The sequence below is a fragment of the Ranitomeya variabilis genome, chromosome 5 (assembly GCF_051348905.1).
Source record: "Ranitomeya variabilis isolate aRanVar5 chromosome 5, aRanVar5.hap1, whole genome shotgun sequence".
NCBI lineage: Eukaryota > Metazoa > Chordata > Amphibia > Anura > Dendrobatidae > Ranitomeya > Ranitomeya variabilis.
The window spans coordinates 72,052,563-72,073,616 of record NC_135236.1 but is presented as its reverse complement, the minus strand read 5'-3'; the positions used below and the strand labels follow the sequence as shown (position 1 = coordinate 72,073,616).

The window sequence follows — 21,054 nt, the reverse complement described above, 5'->3', positions numbered from 1 at the left end:
GAGGGTGAGACCTGGTGGGCAGGTCAGATGTCCGGCAATAAGGCCTGACAGCAGAAGAGGATACTGGAGGTCACACACCAGTGCTCGTCTGTAAGTAGGGGGGAGATCGGTGCCCGTGAAAGGGTCCCGTCGCCCAAAAAAGGTCAGCTCAGGCAGTGGCATCCCATGTCGCAGGAGAGGATACGGAGAGGTGAAACTCCCGTGCTCGCCTGTTGTTGGTTCGTCGGAGATCGGAACATGAAAGAATCCGTCGCCCCTTTGTCCAGAAAAGAAGGTTTAAATCCAGTGTGCCTCCTACGGACACTAAGCTTGAACTGGGTCTCTGGAAGCCAGCATGAGGGTGTATACTGCAGGGGAGAAGCTAACCTTTTTGTCTCAACTTAGTGTCAGCCTCCTAGAGACAGCAGCATAACACCCATGGTCCTGTGTCCCCCATTGTGGCGAAGGAGAAAATTAATTTTGAGTCTATTTTCATTTTTTTTAGGTATTGTCTTATTTAATAAGTTACTTAAATTGTCTGAAAACGTGATGTCTTATGACAAAACGGTCATTTTCGGATTCAGCGCACTTAAAAACAAAGATTACGTGGAATAACCAAAACAGCTCTTGAAAAAATTTTTTTTGCAGACCTGTGCTGTTTATTCAACAGGAGGAGTAAGAGGAGAACATCACAGTCCCAAGAAAAGAAGTTTCAGAATTGGTATTTTATAGGGAGCGACAGGCAGTCCTACAGTGACACGCATCTACAGAAACCAAATCTGATTTTCTCAAGCTTTCCCTGCTTTATTTGTGAACAAAAAAGCAAAGAGTCTCTATATCAAAAAACTACTACATGATGGTAATTTTATAAAGAATATGAACTTTATTAAATACAATATGAGAAAGACATAAGTAAAAAGGATGGGGATGAGGTGAAAGACAAAACTGAAAAATGACTGCGTGTCAGCACAATGTTAAGTACATAATGGGGGATACATAGCCAAACTGACAATGCAATGAGTAAAATGTCATAACCACTGGTACAACATATGAAGGGGATGAGAAGGGAGGGAGAAGGGAAACTATTCCCAAAACTCAGCAACTGGATGACCCTGAAGGTATACCCAGTGCTAACCCTTCCCACAGGTAATCAATATTGCACATATATCCATAAAGTGCTTAAGTAAAAATAAGTGTGCCAGGACCAAACATACTATACATTGAGGCTTAAGGCTTACCCATGTTTGTGCAAATCTGCAGTCAGATTCCAGTGAGGGGCTTCTCACTGGAATCTGACTGCAGATTTGCACAAACATGGGTAAGCCTTAAGCCTCAATGTATAGTATGTTTGGTCCTGGCACACTTATTTTTACTTAAGCACTTTATGGATATATGTGCAATATTGATTACCTGTGGGAAGGGTTAGCACTGGGTATACCTTCAGGGTCATCCAGTTGCTGAGTTTTGGGAATAGTTTCCCTTCTCCCTCCCTTCTCATCCCCTTCATATGTTGTACCAGTGGTTATGACATTTTACTCATTGCATTGTCAGTTTGGCTATGTATCCCCCATTATGTACTTAACATTGTGCTGACACGCAGTCATTTTTCAGTTTTGTCTTTCACCTCATCCCCATCCTTTTTACTTATGTCTTTCTCATATTGTATTTAATAAAGTTCATATTCTTTATAAAATTACCATCATGTAGTAGTTTTTTGATATAGAGACTCTTTGCTTTTTTGTTCACAAGTATATACTTGGGAGGTTTCCATACTCCTAGTTTCTCTCCCCTGGTGGGGTGCTATGGGCACTCCAGATAGAAGGGAGTGTGGTATTTCTTACTACATCCACAAGTTCGGTTTTTGTTACAAATTTCCCTGCTTTATTGTAGGAAGGGTCCAATGTAAAAACAAAATCCGTCCTCTACTGACGACGTATCCTCAGGTTAGGTCATCGGTGTAGAAGTAGTGGTTAGCACTGCAGCGCTGGGGTCCTGGGTTCAGATCCCACCAAGGACAACATCTGCAAGGAGTCTGAATGTTCTCCCAGTGTTTGCATGGGTTTCCTCTGGGTTCTCCCGCTTCCTCCCACATTCCAAAGACTGATGGGGGATGTAGGTGATGTAGTGATTTGAAGAATCCTCCCTCCGTGAGCACTACCTTTATGCAACTGGCATGGGGCACACAGTGAAAGGGATTGGACACATCTTGAGTAGTGATGAGCGAGTATACTCATTGCTGCATGATTTGCAGCTGCTAGACAGGCTGAATACAACCAGGCAACCCCCACATGTATTCAAGCTGTCTAGCAGCCGTAAATCATGCAGTTACATCTACAAACTAAATCTCCGAGTACTAACAAATACTTGGGAGACCACCGGAGCGTGCTCGGGAAACCTGAGTATACTCCTTCATCACTAATCTTGATGAAATCCCCCTACCCTTTTTAGCTGGCGTGTACTCACATCGCACACAACCCCCTTCACATCTTACTGAGTCGGCCTCCCTGCTGCCAACACTTGGGGGGTATGCGGTGAATGCGGCAGGCATAGCGCTCACAGTAATGTGAATCGGCTGGTTCGGACCATGCACTGAATGATTTTAGTGCTGCATAGACTGAGAAAAGCCATCTTAAACTGTTTATTAGAACTGGGGTCCTTTGGTAGGAAATGAGTTGGGGGTCACACACAAAGAAAATCCTAGGAGCAGTTTTAAAGCGTTGATTAGAAAATAGGCATCCCATTTAAAGCAGTTTTCCATGAGTTAGAGGAACTGTCGCTTTATAATTTTTTTTTATTTTTTCATAAATCATTTAATACACTTGAAAAGAATCAACTTATTAGGGAATTCTGCTTCTTTCTTCTCCTGCACTGACCATTCACTCAAAGTTCTCAATTCATCAGTAAAATCTGTCTGCAAAGAATATTGATCTCCACATTTGCGGTAAGTGATGACAGTTGCTGCTCATAACAGTCTATGGAAGTGGGAGGAGCTAGCGGCAGAGACATTCTGCTGCAAGTTCTCCAGAAACAATAGTTATTGTAACTGTCTTTACAGGAGAACGTCTGTCTGCATCTATCTCCTCCCATCTATGTACGTGAGCACTTAAAGGGGGTTGTCCGGCCTTAAGCTACAAGTCTGCAGTTACTGTATGTGACTGGGGACTTGTGAATCCTCACAGTGCGTGCCATGAGGATTCTCCAGAGGAAGGGCATATGACCGCATATAAGTGATTTTCATACATGTGGTCATGTGCCAATAAGATGGGCGCGACCTCGCTCAATGCAAGTGTATTGAGGAACACCAGACAAGTCTAGTCGGAATGTGGCTGGAAGTCACATGATTGCCTACTCCCAGCACGGGAGAATCCTCACAACACACGCAATGTTTGGATTTACAATATAGAGTGGCTGCAGACTTGTAGCTTAAGACTGGACATAGATCTCTTACAATCTGCCTCTAGATATTTTAAATAAGGTTACCGGTGTGAGACATGTAACGACTGACCGTCTGCTCTACACGTCTCACACTGGTAACTCCCCTTTCATATACAATAAACCCTGGAGGCAGATTTTCAGGAAGATCTATGTCCGGCCCAAAGATCTTAACAGCTCATTTACAGATTAATTAAAATAGGGATTTCTCTGGCATCAGACAGATCTTTTCACCTAGAAAATAACAAGAACCACTCCAGCCGATATGCAGGTGTCCATCTTTATTACAATACTCCAAATATTAAGTTACTTCATGAGAACACTCTGGACAATGGAGTGTGCACTCCCCGTAGTGTGTGAGCGGTAATGACCGGGGACCCTCCCCTACTCTGACGTGAGCGCACGACTTCCACGGTAAAGCAACTAATTTGGGGGCAGGGTAGTGTTATAAACTTAGGGGGTCCTAGCCTGTTCTTACAAGCAGACCGCTCAAATACAGAAGAGCTAAAACAGAAACTTCCAGGAAACTAGGCTTAGAAAATGTGGCTTTCTCCCTAGACCAGAGACTATGTAGTGTGTGGGAAATCAATGACCTAACGCTGCGGGAAACATCTAGAGAAGTTATTTACCACTTCTGCTGATCGTTACTGAGAAGGATCTCGTTGGCCCTGAGGGCAACGTCGGTCATTCCTGCAGCCATGTGAACAGCTACTCCTTAAAATACAGGACACGTCTCAGCACTGCGTCATGTCATGCTCTATGTGACACCACTTGTGTTTCTTGGGAGTCTCTGGAGGGGAGAAAGGTCAGGGCTGGTGGATCTCCATCTTCATCGATGACCCACTACATCCTTATGCTTCCAGCTCAAAGCCCAGGCCCACCTTGTGTCCCCCGGAGCTAAAGTTCTTGCCGTTGATCAGAGCAGACAGAGTCAGCTTCACTCCTGGAAAGAGAAGAATTACAATTGGATCAATGATCAGCCTGGGGCCACACAGCAAATGTGGCTGCAACACAAGTCAAGTGGCCAAAGATCTCTGGAGGTCTTGCAAAAAGTATAGGTTCACCATATCCACCAATCAAGGTGGCTTCTTCCTTCTCTGAAATGTCAGAGCCAGAATTTGATTGACCAGGGAACTCTTCTAATTTCACGTGCCTTTCTTTTCTTCCCCTGCTCTTTAACCATGCTCACATTTGCCCTCACTGTTTTTGCTCCACTAATCCTCACTCTCCTTCTCTAACCTCAAACCCCTGCACCCTCGAACCAAATAACTATCTCCCCCTCTCTCCCACCTCGCTTCATCTGCAGACCTGCTCTTTAACCTCAGACCTCACCTACTAAAATATAAGCAGATTGCTCTCCTTCCCCCACCTGCTTTCCCTTTCTCTTCTCATCCTCACTGCTGGCGATATATCCACCAATCCTGCCCCATCCCACTAATCCTCACCCCTATCCTTCTCACACTATGAGAAACTGACGCAACCCCTCACACTTAAAATCTGTGCCACTGACCCCCACCCCCCTGCTTTCTCTCTCTGGGGCACTTTGGAATGCCCTCTCTGTCTGCAACAAGCTCCACGTGATCCACGATCTCTTTACTTCCCGCAACCTTTCCTTCCTGGCCCTCACTGAGACCTTGCTAACCTCCTGAGACGGCCTCCCCTGCTGCACTGAGTTACGGCGGCCTCCACTTTACCCACACTCCTCGCTCTGGCAACAGACATGGCGGAGGACTGGGTTTCCTTTTTTCTAAAAACTGTTACTTCAACCCTATCCAACCCCCACCCTCCCTTAACCTCCCTTCTTTCGAGGTTCACTCTGTCCGTATCTACTCTCCCTCTAATCTCCAAATGGCTGTCATATACCGACCACCGGGCTCAGCCATTGCCTTCATTGACCAATTTTCCACCTGGCTTCTTCACTTTCTCTCTGCTGACATCCCCACCATCATAATGGGTGACTTTAATATCCCTACTGACACCCGCCAGCCAGCAGCCTCCAAGCTCCTGGCCCTTACTTCATCCTTTGGACTTACTCAGTGGTCCTCCACAGCCACCCACACAGACGGACATACGCTAGACCTCATCTTCACCCACCTCTGCTCCTTATCTCACAACCTCTCCCTTCCCCCTATCTGACCACCATCTACTCACCTTCTCATCCTAGTCCTCCTCACCTGCCCCCCATGTCCAGCCACTACCACATCCTCGCAAAAACCTCGCACACTTAGACATTCACAGACTCTTCTACCTCTGTCCTCCATATTTTCACTCCACGACACTGACAGCACCACCGCTTTCTATAACTCCACCCTCACATCAACCATAGACTCAGTCGTCCCTCCCATGCATGGCAAAGTGCGACAAATCAATTGGCAACCCTGGCATAACTACCTAACCAAAAAACTCTGACAAGCATCCAGGGTCGCGGAGTGGCCTTGGAAAAAAATAAGTCTGCCAGGCGACTTAACTGCTTTCAAACAAGCTACACTTGCCATCAAACTAGCCCTCAACTTCTGCTAAACAGACCTATTTCACTAACCTTGTATCTTCATTATCATACAACCCAAAACAACTGTTCACAATTAACGCTCTCCTCCGCCCACCACTGCCACCTCCAACTCCCCTCATCTCTTCTGAGGAGTTTGCCACCTACTTCAAGATCGATCAAACAAGCCAAACCTTTACTGTTCCACCACCCCAACCACTCCATATACCAGACCTCTGCCCTTCCCTAATAACCTCCCTCTCCAACATCACTGAAGGAGAACTTACTCGCCTCCTTTCCAAATCACATCTCACCACCTGTGCACTTGACCCCATCCCTTCCCCCTTGCTCCCCAACCTCACTAACACGCTCATTCCAGCCCTAACCCATCTCTTCAACCTATCGCTATCCTCTGGTACTTTCCCCTCTGCCTTCAAACATGCCACCATCACACCCATTCTCAAAAAAACTAACCTTGACCCAACTGCTATGCCCAGCTATCGCCCCATATCACTTCTCCCGTTTGCTTCCAAACTCCTTGAGCAGCATGTCCATGCTCAACTTTCCTCCCACCTCATCTCTCTCCTTGACAACCTCCAATCTAGCTTCCACCCCCACCACTCCACCGAAACTGCTTTGACCAAAATTACTAATAACTTACAGCCAAAGCTAACAGACAGTTCTCCATCCTCCTCCTTCTCGACCTGTCCTCTGCCTTCGACACAGTCGACCACTGCCTACTGCTACAGATTGTGTCTTCTCTTGGCATCAAAGACCTCGCCATGTCCTGGATTGCTTCATACCTTACCAACCACACATTTAGCGTCTCCCACTCCCACACTACCTCCTCATCCCGCCCCCTCTGTTGGAGTCCCTCAAGGCTCTGTCCTAGGGCCTCTACTTTTTTCCATCTATACCCTTGGCCTAGGACAACTCAAAGTCCCATGGCTTCCAGTACCACCTGTATGCGGACAACACTCAGATCTACCTCTCTGGCCCAGATGTCACCTCCCTGCTGTCCAGAATCCCGAAGTGTCTGTCAGCCATATCCTCCTTCTTCAATTCTCAAGGTAGACAAAACTGAACTCATCTTTCCCCCATTTCACGTATCCCCCCTACCTGATCTATCTAGTATGGTAAACGGCATCACGCTCTCTCACACACCTGAAATTCGCTGCCACGGAGTAACTCTCGACTCTGCCCTGTCCTTCAAACTGCACGTCTAAACTCTTGCCACCTTCTGTTGCCTCCAACTCAAAAATATTGCCAGAATCCTTCATTCCTCAGCCCACAATCTACTAAAACTCTTGTGCATGCCCTCATCATCTCCCGCCCCGATTACTGCAACACCCTCCTCTGTGGCCTCCCTGCTAACTCCCTTGCACCACTCCAGTCTGTCCTCAACTCTGCTGCTCGGCTAATCCACCTCTCACCTTGCTACTCCCCTCTGCAAATCCCTCCACTGGCTCCCAATTCCCCAACGAATCCAGTTCAAACTACTAACACTGATCTACAAAGCCATCCACAACCTGTCCCCTCCCTATATCTCTGAACTAATCTCCCAATACCTTCCCTCACGGAATCTTGGATCCTCCCAAGACCTCCTACTCTCCTCTACACTTATCCGTTCCTCACACAACCGCCTGCAAGATTTCTCCCGAATATCCCCCATCCTCTGGAATTCCATGCCTCAACAGGTCCGGTTATCCACCACCCTCGGATCATTCAGACAGAACCTGAAAACCCATGTCTTCAGGAAAGGCTACAGACTGCAATAACCATTCTGCCGCCTCACCAACCACCCGAGCTGCCGCCTCACCACCACCAGAGCGCCGCCCCCACCAACCACCCGAGCTGCCGCCTCACCAACCACCCGAGCTGCCGCCGCACCAACCACCCGAGCTGCCGCCCCACCAACCACCCGAGCTGCCGCCCCACCAACCACCCGAGCTGCCGCCCCACCAACCACCCGAGCTGCCGCCCCACCAACCACCCGAGCTGCCGCCCCACCAACCACCCGAGCTGCCGCCTCACCACCACCAGAGCTGCCGCCTCACCACCACCAGAGCGCCGCCTCACCAACCACCCGAGCTGCCGCCCCCACCAACCACCCGAGCTGCCGCCTCACCAACCACCCGAGCTGCCGCCCCACCAACCACCTGAGCTGCCGCCCCACCAACCACCCGAGCTGCCGCCCCACCAACCACCCGAGCTGCTACCTCACCAACCGCCAGAGCTGCCGCCCCACCACAGCCAGAGCTGCCGCAACCCCGACCTTCTGTCTGCTCCCCATTATCCCATAGAATGTAAGTCCGCAAGCACAGGGTCCTCTCCCCTCTGTACCAGTCTGTCACTGTAAATTTGCTTACTGTAAACATTATCTATAACTCTGTATGTAACCCCTTCTCATGTACAGCACCATGGAATTAATGGCGCTATATACATAAATAATAATAACTCTGTCTCAATGAGGTCCCACGGATGCAAACAATGGTCCAAGTGTCGTTAGCGTTTGTTCCGTGGGTCAGTTTTTAACCTGAATGCTTCATGACGGAAAAAACAAATTGCCAATCCTCTCATGTCCAATGTTAGAGGGGTATTCCCATCTCCAAGATCCCATCCCAATATTCAGTAGGTGTACTAATAATATTAGCAAATACATCCAATTAGAAACGTAGTATAGTCCTTCTGATTAGCTATGTTCTTAACCCCATGTGGTAGGGTATTGCAGTATCCATTGTTATGACCACAAACAACTGTTATTGTGAGTGTTTGTAATCATGGATACCCAAGCTACTGCAATGCCCTGCAAGTAGGGTAAACGACATAGTGAATCAGAAGAACTATACATTTGTAATTGGAGGAATTTGCTAATATTATTATATATTGGGAGAGGATCTTAGATATGGGAATACCCCTTTGATCACAGATTGCACAGTGATGCCATCTCTGTGCTGTGTGTAATTTTCACTGACCGCACAGTTTATTTGTGGTCACACATGTGCACACCTCCACAGATTATGTTGGGTACATATTCTATACATGAAAACCACAGGTAGAACACGTACATCTAAAATTGATTTCTGAATGAGGCCTTAAAAAGGGAATCCGTGAGCAGTTTTTTCTTCTTCTATGGAATCTGAGAGGAGCATGATCTAGGGGCCAAGACCCTGATTCCAGCGATTAGTCACTTACTAGGCTGCTTGGTTCAGTTTTTATACAATCCCTGTATTTTCGGCTGTAGATTTAGTAGAGCTCAGAATGCTGAGCTGTGTAACCCCGCCCACACCACTGATTGGCAGCTTGTTGACAGTGTACACAGGGCGCTGCCAATCGGTATAGGGGGCGGGGTTATGGATTAGCCAGACTACCTGGCACGCAACACCTAGTCCTTCAGTGATAATCTCCTGCTCATAAAACACTGATTGTAGTGATACTATGGCAAGCTGCTGAACAAGGCACACATCGCTGGAATTGAGGTGTCTGCCTCTACATTATGCAACAAAAAAACCTGCTGATTCGATTGAAAAGAGTATGTCCATATGAGATTGATCAGCAGGTTTGTAAATGGAGAACATCACAAAATAGAGGGACATAAAATAACCACACTGCAGGTTTTCTCGGCAGCACATGAATGAGACTTCTTACAGTCTCTTCCACTCTGCCGGTCGTGTCATACACTGCAGATCTGATCAGTGGTCATAAGGATCACATGGGAATCGGGAACGTACCTGGCCGCAGGCTCTGTGTGTAGCCCACGCCGATCAGGCTGGCATTGTTCACTTTGGCCTAGAAGGAAGAACAGTGACATAGTAAAGTGAGCACACTGTAGGCTGATTGTCAGGGCAGGTCTTGCATTAATCATGAACTCCACCCTAAACCGAAAGCATTGCAGAAGGAAACCCAAATGAAAGCAGAGAGATCTTGAACAGAAAAATCCATCCATCATTGATGATAAATGTGTGCATTAGAGGTTAAAGGAGTTGTACAGTACTACTGATGACTGGTCAGTGGATACCTGGAGCCACGGCCTCCAAAGAGGTACCCAGTATAAAGAGCCAGGACTTCACAGCGCCATCTCTGAGTAGTGGCCGTTCTCAGGTACTGCAGCTCAGCTCACATACACTGATCTGCAGTACCTGACAATGGCCACTATGCAGTATATGGCGCTGTGCTGGCTCCCTACATTGTGAACTGCTGGCAGCAGAATGGTGGGGGAATCGGGTGTAAGACCACCTTGAAAGATCATATTGAGTCATCCTTTTATCTTAGCACTGGACAACTCCTGCGCTATTCGGAGCTTTTACTCAGTGACAATACTCTACATATATACTCCTTATATAGAGGAGTGGCACGCCACTGATTGTGTTTTAGCTGCTTTTTTTGGTGAATTTGTTGGGTACCCGGCGGGTCCTACATCCACAGACTGTACAATTATATATCCTATAATATAAGTCTGGCCGGTCGGAGTAAAGCGTTGTACCGAGCCGCTGCCGTCCCTGGTGGCACACTTACAGACAGGGTGGTGTTTGAGTCCAGCTGGTACTTGGCTCCGATGCCGAAGCGTGTGTTGTTGCTGCCCGCACTCCATGCCAGGCTCACCGAGGTCTCCACGTCCTTATTGACCTTCTGGTAGATGGAGCCTCCAAACTCCGTGCCGTCATTCCTGAGCAGAGAGAAGGCAGAACCCCGTCATATCGCTGGGAGAGGAGCCATACCGCCGTTATACTGTGGACCCGTACAGCCGTCATACTGATACCACGGTGTTATACGCCGTACTTACACGTTTGTGTGCAGCTGGAAATCTCCCGCCCTGTAGCCCAGGGCAAAGTTGTTCTGTGCCAGTTTGGACTTGGCAGTGTCAAAGGCCATCTGGTAGCCAGCCAGCCAGCCTTGGTAGCCCAGGACTCCCCATCCATATATAGTGGGGCCAGCCAGGTCCAGGTCAACATCGACCCCTAGGTTGGCATAGTCCCTCTTGTAGGACGTCTTCAGTTTGGCGCTCTTCTTACTATCAGACACAAGAAGAATGGAGATCCATCATTACTCTAGACGGCTTCTGTTAATGGCGGGGTCTAAAATCCCGCCATACACATGAGATCGCTGGACCACCCAACTTTGGATGACTTTCCTTAAAGGGAATGAGCAGGATTTCACCCCTCAAACTATTTATGTGCACATGTAGTGTTGACAAAGTCAGCAATACCTTTACACGGCCAGTCTGTTCCTCCGTTACTGAGAAATCATCATTGATATTGATATGCAAAGGATGCTGAAGGGCTACGGTAGATCTCAAGCCTCCGTCACTACAGCTCTATTCCCCACCCAGCACCACCGCCTCCTGCTTGACTGACAGCCTCTATGCTGTGTGACTTCAGGCAGAGGAGTCATCGGTCAAGCAGGAGGAATAGAGCTGGAGTGACAGAGGCTTCAGATAGTCCTTCAGCCTCATTTGCATATTAATGTAAATGCTCATTGCTCAGTAACGGACTGACCATGTAAAGGTGTTGCAGGACTTCTCTTTGAAACAGCTACATGTGCGTATAAATAATGTGGGGGGTGAAATCCTGCTGATTCCCTTTAAGGGGATTGTTCACCTTTTGGGAAAAAAAAAATATATTTTTTATTTTATTACTTAAATGCATTTGTATGTGGAGTTAAAAATCATTTTGGCAAATCGAGGACATTTAGTTTTTTTTTTTTTGCACCATTGGGCAAATTTATAGGCAACTTTTGAGGCGGTCTGTGGTCATATATCAGAGGTGTGCAGAAAAAGACAGATAACTATACAAATTCTGCCGTCAGAATGAGCTCACTAATGGATCCTCAGTTAACTCGTTCTGCAGCTAAAAGCAAATCCAGCTAAGGAAGGCAAAACTGCAAAAACATTCCATGAAACCTTATAGCATACAGGCATTTAAAAATAAATAGTCCCCAAAAGTGGAGGAACCCTTTAAATAAGTATGAACGTTAGGAAGGTAAAGGAACACGACTCACCCAGTATTGGGTACAAATGTGGTATCCAGCGCCAGCTTCAAGCCCTTCGCCAACTGTATAGAGAACAAGACAATATATTACACCCCCTCGGATCCTCGTGGCTCGGGCGATGCCTCCGGGACCCGGAAGCCGCCGCTCACCTTGTCTTCTATGGCGACCTCGGTCCCTAAAGTGTTGTCCGTGTTCCACTTCTGGGTGAAGGTGATCCCGGCCTCCTTCAGCTTGTACTTCGTTTCCAGGTTTCCTATTGCTTTGCCCGTGTCGGCGTTGGACGATCCGCTGCTTGTGAACTCCTATGAGAAGAGGACCCAAATATTACTAGAGGGTCTGCAGCCTTGTGGGGGGCTACAGGTGCAGACAGATGGCAATAGCAGCCAATGCAGGGCACCCAATATGCCCCCGCCACACTATGCCCATAGAACTTTCCGCTAATATGGCTTACCATCTGTGAGATCCCAGGCAGCATGGAGGAAAGGAAAAATCACTGGCGTCATAATCAGAGCAATATAATGCTATCTACACGCACATAGCAGAGCTGGGTTTGTCACCTGAGACATGACTCCTGCCAGCCCTATTCACATATCTCGTGTGAATACATCCTGAGGAAACTTACCGACGTACGCAAACCCTTATTATACGGCTCACAGCCCCAATGAGAAAAGTGACAAATACAGCTCTGCTACACGTCACAGCACAGCTACGTACCACCCCACTGGAGGACTTGGTCTTCAGCTCCAACTTCACCAGCCCAAACCCTGTAACAAGGAAAGAAACGGTCGTCAGATGCCAGGCATACAATTCTGACAGCCGGGTGTCACCACTAGAGGGAGCTCTGGAGCAATGTGAAGACTGATCCTCTTCTGAGTACAATGGGACATGTGGAAACCCACATACAGTAAGCTCCCCCTAGTGGCGGGTGCAGGAAAAATAAAAAAAATATTATTTAAGGGGATTTTTACAGAGCTCTTACTTATGACCTGTCCTGCTGATGAGCCCACCATGTGATCGAGACAGATCCCACTATCGGGGGTCTCTGCTGCTCCACAGTCTATAAAATGTATCTGGCTCTATCGAAGTTGTGGGATTAGCTGCAATACCACATCCAACCTGTCCATGGGTGTGGCACTGTTTTGGAAGCAACCAGCAATGTTTTTCCTACCTCTTTAACCCATTCCAAACGTAGTGGGACACACATAAAGGGGACAAAAAATACATAAATTGGGGTTAAAGCGACCAGCCATCCTGGCCATAGGGCTATAACTAGCCATCCTGGCCATAGGGCTATAACTAGCCATCCTGGCCATAGGGCTATAACTAGCCATCCTGGCCATAGGGCTATAACTAGCCATCCTGGCCATAGGGCTATAACTAGCCATCCTGGCCATAGGGCTATAACTAGCCATCCTGGCCATAGGGCTATAACAAGCCATCCTGGCCATAGGGCTATAACAAGCCATCCTGGCCATAGGGCTATAACAAGCCATCCTGGCCATAGGGCTATAACAAGCCATCCTGGCCATAGGGCTATAACAAGCCATCCTGGCCATAGGGCTATAACAAGCCATCCTGGCCATAGGGCTATAACAAGCCATCCTGGCCATAGGGCTATAACTAGCCATCCTGGCCATAGGGCTATAACAAGCCATCCTGGCCATAGGGCTATAACAAGCCATCCTGGCCACAATGCAGGGACACGGAGCAGCATGAGGTGACCATGGCTGACGGATGAGGAGCATGTTCTTCTTATGGTTTCCTTCGACACTTACCATATCCTTTGTTAAAAACATCGCGGGCGGACTTGCCCAGGTCTGCATAGTTTGGTGGTACGGCCATGGCTCTAGAGGGGGAGATGGAGAACAGAGTTTACATATGGGGAGAGCAGAGAAACCATTAACGGCTGTGACCGGCCATAAAGATTGCAGAGAATATATATATAATCAAAACTTCAATATTTCTAACAGATCTGAGCTGCAATACCAGACACAACCTCTGGATAGAGGGCGCATGTGTGTCCAGGGGCAATGACCAGACCCCCCCATCATGGCAGGGGTGCGTCAGCTCCCCAGGGGCTCGTCCTATCCCCCCCGTCAGCGTGTGGCGGGCACTCGGCTACAAGCCTCTTACTTTTTCGTGACCTAATCCCTTTAAAAGAATCAGAACACAGGCGGCGGCTCAGAGCGACCGCTGGAGACACCGATGCAGGAGCTTAATGTAAATCTACCACAATGGACGGGTGGAAACGGACACGGCGGGCTCAGATTACTGCAGGAGCAGACCATTAGTCCCAACACCTGGTGGTCTGGAAAGTCTGATAATCCGGCAGAAAGTAAAAATAGTCCCATACCAGATTAATAGGAATTTACGACTTCTGGAAACCCCCCTATGCCAGGAATGGTAACCGACTGATCAACTGAACGGCTCAGCACCCTGCATAGCGGGGGCCGCGGCACAACGCCAGCGCGGCAGACCCTCCATTCCCAAGAATAGCAAGGGGCACCAGAAGTCGGACAATCCTGTCCTAGTAACATGTCGTGGCTTTATAAGGAGGGGGCGACCCTGTAACATCAGTAGTAGAGGCCGCAGATAGTGCTCAGAGCAGGACAGCGCTTCCTGTGACAGCAGAGCTGTGCGTGAAGGGGGCTGCCTGCTCATTTCAATAGCTAAGTCAGCCCCTTTCTCCATCTATCCATTTACCATTAAAATAAAAAAAAGCCAGCCCACTTCTCCTTCCATGAATTGGCCATTGCAGAAAAGCCAGCCAGCCCCTTCTCCATCCATGCATTGGCCTTTGCAGAGAAGTCAGCCAGCCCGCCTTCTCCATTCCCTGCAATGGTCAATGCATGAAGTCAGCCAGCCCCTTTCTCCGTCCATGCATTGGCCATTGCAGAGAAGTCAGCCAGCCCCCCTTCTCTGCAATGGTCTATGCCTGAAGTCAGCCAGCCCCCCTCTCCATTCTCTGCAATGGTCAATGCATAAAGTCAGCCATTCCCCCCCCTCTCTGCAATGGTCAATCCATGAAGTCAGCCATCCCCCCTGTCTCCGTCCATACATTGGCCATTGCAGAGAAGTCAGCCAGCCTCCCTTCTCCATTCTCTGTAATGGTCAATGCATGAAGTCAGCCAGCCTCCTTCTCCGTTCATGCATTGGCCACTGCAGGTAACTCAGCCAGCCCCCCATCTCTGCAATGGTCAATGCATGAAGTCAACCAGCCCCCTTCTCAGTCCATGCACTGACCACTGCAGAAAAGTCAGACAGCCCCCTTCCCAGTCTGAATGATTTATGTTGTTTCAGCATCCAGAAAACTAATTAAAAGAGAATGGCAAAAAATCCTCGCCACCCCTCCCCCGGCTCTGTCTTTGTGTCAGTCTGTGGGCTGAAGAGAACACAAACAGGACATGGGACCTTCTGTACCAAAAATGCTGGTGGAGCAGATAGGGGACATTCCAGCACTAACGTGCTAGAGCCGCTGGAGGGTATGCTGCAGGCTAGGTACGCTGTACGGTACGCTTTAGGGGTCCCTGTGGGGTACGCACATTGTAGGGTACGACTGGGGGGAGCACGTTCTCGCACCGCCTCGGTCTAATATGACGACTGGTGTCGCAGGTTTTCTTCACCTTACTGTTCCACCCGCGTTATCTAATGCCACCACACCAGGGCCTGGCGCCCCGCGAGGGTGGGGGGCATCGCAGCAGTGGGTGAGGGAGGGCACAGCACGGAGCAGATAATGATCGGAGCCGAGCATCAGCCTCAGATGCAGCAGAGCCGGCCCAGCGCTGTCCTATCCGTATACCATACAGGGGCAGCAGACAAAACCGCGGGGGTCAGTGCCCACCGCTGAGCAGGGAAATGTATCTGGAGAACCTGCATAATGTAGAAAAAGCAGTGATCCCACTGAAAAAGAGTACACCCAGGCAGAAATGGCTGATAACAGAGAACACGAGAGGTCCAGCAGACTATCTGCACAGACATGTCCTTTCTGGCCTGCGGTATACGGCGTTAGATACACGTGGGCTGCAGACCCCCGTCCTCATGTCAGGACTGACCACCATGTATAACCACCCAGGGACGTCCCAACCAGCAGGGGTGAGGGCGAGACGGGCGGCGTCAGCCACCCCCCATAAATGTGCGGTTACCCCCCTCCTGCTACAGGGTATACACTTACAGCATGAGCAAAGCCCCCCACACACGGCACATAGCAGCGTATCTATGTACTGTCCCCCCAAATGTGCGCCCCCCATGTGTCCGTGTACGACGCCAGAGCCGCCATGTGACCGTCCACTGCATATCCCCCCATATATCACCGGAGTGTGCTGTGTAAGGGGGGCTCCGCACATTACTGGAATCAGCAAAATCCCCTCCCGTATATCACTGTACTGTGTGAGGAGACCCCATCCCCGTATATCACTGTACTATGTAGGAGACCCCCCTCCCGTATATCACTGTACTATGTGAGGAGACCCCCCGTATATCACTGTACTATGTGAGGAGACCCCCTCCCCGTATATCACTGTACTGTGTGAGGAGACCCCCTCCCCGTATATCACTGTACTGTGTGAGGAGACCCCCTCCCCGTATATCACTGTACTGTGTGAGGAGACCCCCTCCCCGTATATCACTGTACTATGTAGGAGACCCCCCTCCCGTATATCACAGTACTATGTGAGGAGACCCCCCGTATATCACTGTACTATGTGGAGACCCCTCCCCTTATATCACTGTACTGTGTGAGGAGACCTCCCCCCGTATATCACTGTACTGTGTGAGGAGACCCCTCCCCGTATATCACTGTACTATGTAGGAGACCCCCCCTCCCGTATATCACTGTACTATGTAGAAGACCCCCCTCCCGTATATCACAGTACTATGTGAGGAGACCCCCCGTATATCACTGTACTATGTGAGGAGACCCCCTCCCCGTATATCACTGTACTGTGTGAGGAGACCCCCCGTATATCACTGTACTGTGAGGAGACCCCCTCCCCGTATATCACTGTACTGTGTGAGGAGACCCCCCGTATATCACTGTACTATGTGAGGAGACCCCCTCCCGTATATCACTGTACTATGTGGAGACCCCTCCCCTTATATCACTGTACTGTGTGAGGAGCCCTCCCCCCGTATATCACTGTACTGTGTGAGGAGACCCCCCGTATATCACTGTACTATGTGGAGACCCCTCCCCGTATATCACTGTACTGTGTGAGGAGACCTCCCCCCGTATATCACTGTACTATGTGAGGAGACCCCTCCCCGTATATCACTGTACTGTGTGAGGAGACCCCTCCCCGTATATCACTGTACTATGTGAGGAGACCCCCTCCCCGTATATCACTGTACTGTGTAAGGAGACCCCTCCCCGTATATCACTGTACTGTGTGAGGAGACCCCTCCCCGTATATCACTGTACTGTGTGAGGAGACCCCTCCCCGTATATCACTGTACTGTGTGAGGAGACCCCTCCCCGTATATCACTGTACTGTGTGAGGAGACCCCTCCCCGTATATCACTGTACTGTGTGAGGAGACCCCTCCCCGTATATCACTGTACTGTGTGAGGAGACCCCTCCCCATATATCACTGTACTATGTAGAAGACCCCCCTCCCGTATATCACTGTACTATGTGAGGAGACCCCTCCCCGTATATCACTGTACTGTGTAAGGAGACCCCTCCCCGTATATCACTGTACTATGTGAGGAGACCCATCCCCGTATATCACTGTACTATGTGAGGAGACCCCTCCCCGTATATCACTGTACTATGTGAGGAGACCCCTCCCCGTATATCACTGTACTATGTGAGGAGACCCCCCGTATATCACTGTACTATGTGAGGAGACCCCTCCCCGTATATCACTGTACTGTGTGATGAGACCCCTCCCGTATATCACTGTACTATGTGAGGAGACCCCTCCCCGTATATCACTGTACTATGTGAGGAGACCCCTCCCCGTATATCACTGTACTATGTGAGGAGACCCCTCCCCGTATATCACTGTACTATGTGAGGAGACCCCTCCCCGTATATCACTGTACTGTGTGAGGAGACCCCTCCCCGTATATCACTGTACTATGTGAGGAGACCTCCCCCCGTATATCACTGTACTGTGTAAGGAGACCCCCTCCCGTATATCACTGAACTGTGTGAGGAGACCCCTCCCCGTATATCACTGTACTGTGTAAGGAGACCCCCTCCCCGTATATCACTGTACTGTGTAAGGAGACCCCCTCCCGTATATCACTGTACTGTGTAAGGAGACCCCCTCCCGTATATCACTGTACTATGTGAGGAGACCCCTCCCCGTATATCACTGTACTGTGTGAGGAGACCCCCTCCCCGTATATCACTGTACTATGTAGAAGACCCCCCTCCCGTATATCACTGTACTATGTGAGGAGACCCCTCCCCGTATATCACTGTACTGTGTGAGGAGACCCCCTCCCCGTATATCACTGTACTATGTGAGGAGACCCCTCCCCGTATATCACTGTACTATGTGAGGAGACCCCTCCCCGTATATCACTGTACTGTGTAAGGAGACCCCTCCCCGTATATCACTGTACTATGTGAGGAGACCCCTCCCCGTATATCACTGTACTATGTGAGGAGACCCCTCCCCGTATATCACTGTACTGTGTAAGGAGACCCCTCCCCGTATATCACTGTACTATGTGAGGAGACCCCCCGTATATCAGTGTACTATGTGAGGAGACCCCCTCCCCGTATATGACTGTACTGTGTAAGGAGACCCCCCTCCCTACATGTAGACAACATATCCCATCACTGCACTCGCACAGATGCCCCATGTACACACACACTGTAAATTACAAACACACACTGCGCACACATACACTGTATATTACACACACTGTATATTACACACTGTACACTATACACATACACTGTATATTACACACACACTGTACACTATACACACACACTGTACACTATGAACATTATGGCAATCCCCAGTATCTGGATTTGTGACACATGGTAGACATTAGGAATTAAACTTTCTCCAAGTGATGGAAGAGATGCGGACCCCGCTCATCCGGAAACCTCTCCTCCTCCTCCTCCTCCTCCTCCGGTGCTCAGGCACACAGAACACAGTGCGGAGCCCCCTGCAGACAACCCTCCATCACTGCACACAGCGCGCCCTCCTCCGCCGCAGTCACACCGCAGCGCTCCATTATTCCCGCACGTTACTATTGTGTCGCCGCACGCGCTCACACACACGCGACCCCAGCCACTGTCACCTGTCCCCAGCTGAAGGTCTCCGGCGTCCTCTGCGTCTCCCAGTCCCAGGCGCATGCGCAGATGTACCGCCACTACTACTCCAAGACCACATGACACGCCCTGCCCCGCCCACCCAGGGCTAGACGCAGACAATCCCCTCTTGTCATTGGCCGAGTAGACCCTGGAGGACCTAACAGCCCAAACTGCCGATCAGCGAGCACCATAGAGTCGCGTACTTGGTAGAGCGTCTGCGCGGCTTTCTTACCAAACCTCTATGGTATATGTAGTAAAGTGATGTAAAAAACAATGGCGGAATAGGTGACAGGAGAGGACGAGCCGGGACCTCTAACACTGGGGGGACTTTACTATCTGCTATTTATACGTGATATTCGTGCATAGTTTGAATATGAGGATAATTCATTGTAAATTCTCAGTAAAATAAAGAACATTAAGAAAAAAATAGAAAGTCCTAAAAATTACTAAAGAATAAAAAGTGGCAAAAAACACTTCACACCGTTACCCATCTATTCCTATCACAATGTTGCTGGCACTGGGGATTATCTGCCCCATAGATCGGCTGTGTTATCCCACCAGGAGCCCCATGGCCGGGCAGCTGCATGCAGCCGTACATCACCAAGCACAATGCTGGGCGTCAGATGGAGTGGGGTGAAGCCGCCATCACTGGACTCTGGGGCAGCGGGCACCGCGTGTTCTGTGCAGTGACGGATCACACTTCTCTATCTGGAGTCTGATGGACGATTCCCTGAGAACGTTACCCGTCTTAACCCGAACCTCAGCCCCGCCTCCACCCAACACCCTTGGGATGAACTAGAAAAGAGATTGTGACCCCGACCCCCCAACATCAGCGTCTGTGACCTCACAAATGCTCTTCTGGGGCAAAAATTAGTTGTGCCCTTCTACTGTCTGCAAGTGTAAGACTTAGGGTATGTGCACACGTCAGGATTTTGTCAGGCTTTTTCATCAGGTTTTGTAGCCAAAACCAGGAGTGGGTGATAAATGCAGAAGTGGAGCATATGTTTCTATTATACTTTTCCTCTAATTGTTCCACTCCTGGTTTTGGCTACAAATCCTGAGGAAAAATCCTGACAAAATCCTGACGTGTGCACATAGCCTTAAAGGGCTTGTCCAGGTTTGGGATGACAGCCTGAAATCACTATGTGACTGCAAACTTCTGAGTTCTTAGAACGCACACAGTGCACGCAGTCAGGATTCTCTGGTGGCGAGAGCTGACAGTCACGTGACCGCGAGCAAGTGATTTCCTACATGCGGCCACACTGACTAGACGTGCTCGGCCTCACTCAGTACAAGTGAACTGAGCGAGGTCACAAACTTCTAGTCGGCCTGTGACCGCATGTATGCAAATCACTTACATGCAGTCATGTGATCGCCCCTTCTCGCTGCCAGCATCAGAGAATCCTGACGGCGCGCAGTGTGCACACTGTGAGGATTCAGATGTCTAATCACAGAGTGACTGCAGACTTTCATCCCAAGCCAGGACAACCCCTTTAAAAGGGACAGATTCTGCTTGTAGTCTGTAACCATGACGATGCTTTGGTCTGTGTTGTCGCTGTATACGCAAAACATATTTTTAATAAAGTCAGCTATTTTTGGATCTTTTTTCCATTAGTAAAGGAGACCTATAGGGAACAGGCTGACATTGTGGCGCACAAACCATGAGAATATTCACTACATTGTCACTGATTTACAACATGTAGCTAGAAACTGGTAAAAAGTTGCTTTATATATATTTTGCAATAAAACGCAAAGTTAATAATTTACTTTTTAAGCTTTTTTTATCCTCTTTTACTGAGCTGCTTTATGTCAGAATGAACAGTTTCAAGGTCTAGAATAAAGCGTGACCCTGTGTACGAGCTGCTGAGCCGTCCTTCTGTCCTCTGTTACCGTC

General features: G+C 49.1%; 1 protein-coding gene across 2 annotated transcripts; it reads right to left on the bottom strand.

Annotated features, from left to right (window-relative positions):
* Window positions 1-3,677: 3,677 nt before the first annotated feature.
* On the bottom strand, window positions 3,678-19,301 carry VDAC3 (voltage dependent anion channel 3). 2 transcript variants are annotated; one of them, XM_077262221.1, is made up of 9 exons: window positions 19,148-19,301; window positions 13,660-13,730; window positions 12,599-12,648; window positions 12,034-12,186; window positions 11,894-11,946; window positions 10,680-10,907; window positions 10,412-10,562; window positions 9,628-9,685; window positions 3,678-4,354 (listed from the first exon to the last, which is right to left on the bottom strand). In XM_077262221.1, the coding sequence occupies exons 1-9, from the start codon at window positions 19,237-19,239 to the stop codon at window positions 4,263-4,265; spliced, it is 948 nt and encodes a 315-aa protein (XP_077118336.1). In that variant the 5' UTR covers window positions 19,240-19,301; the 3' UTR covers window positions 3,678-4,262. The 2 variants fall into 2 exon arrangements, with proteins under 2 accessions (XP_077118336.1, XP_077118337.1); XM_077262222.1 differs by lacking the exon at window positions 19,148-19,301 and adding an exon at window positions 18,934-19,145.
* Between the last annotated feature and the right edge of the window lie 1,753 nt (window positions 19,302-21,054).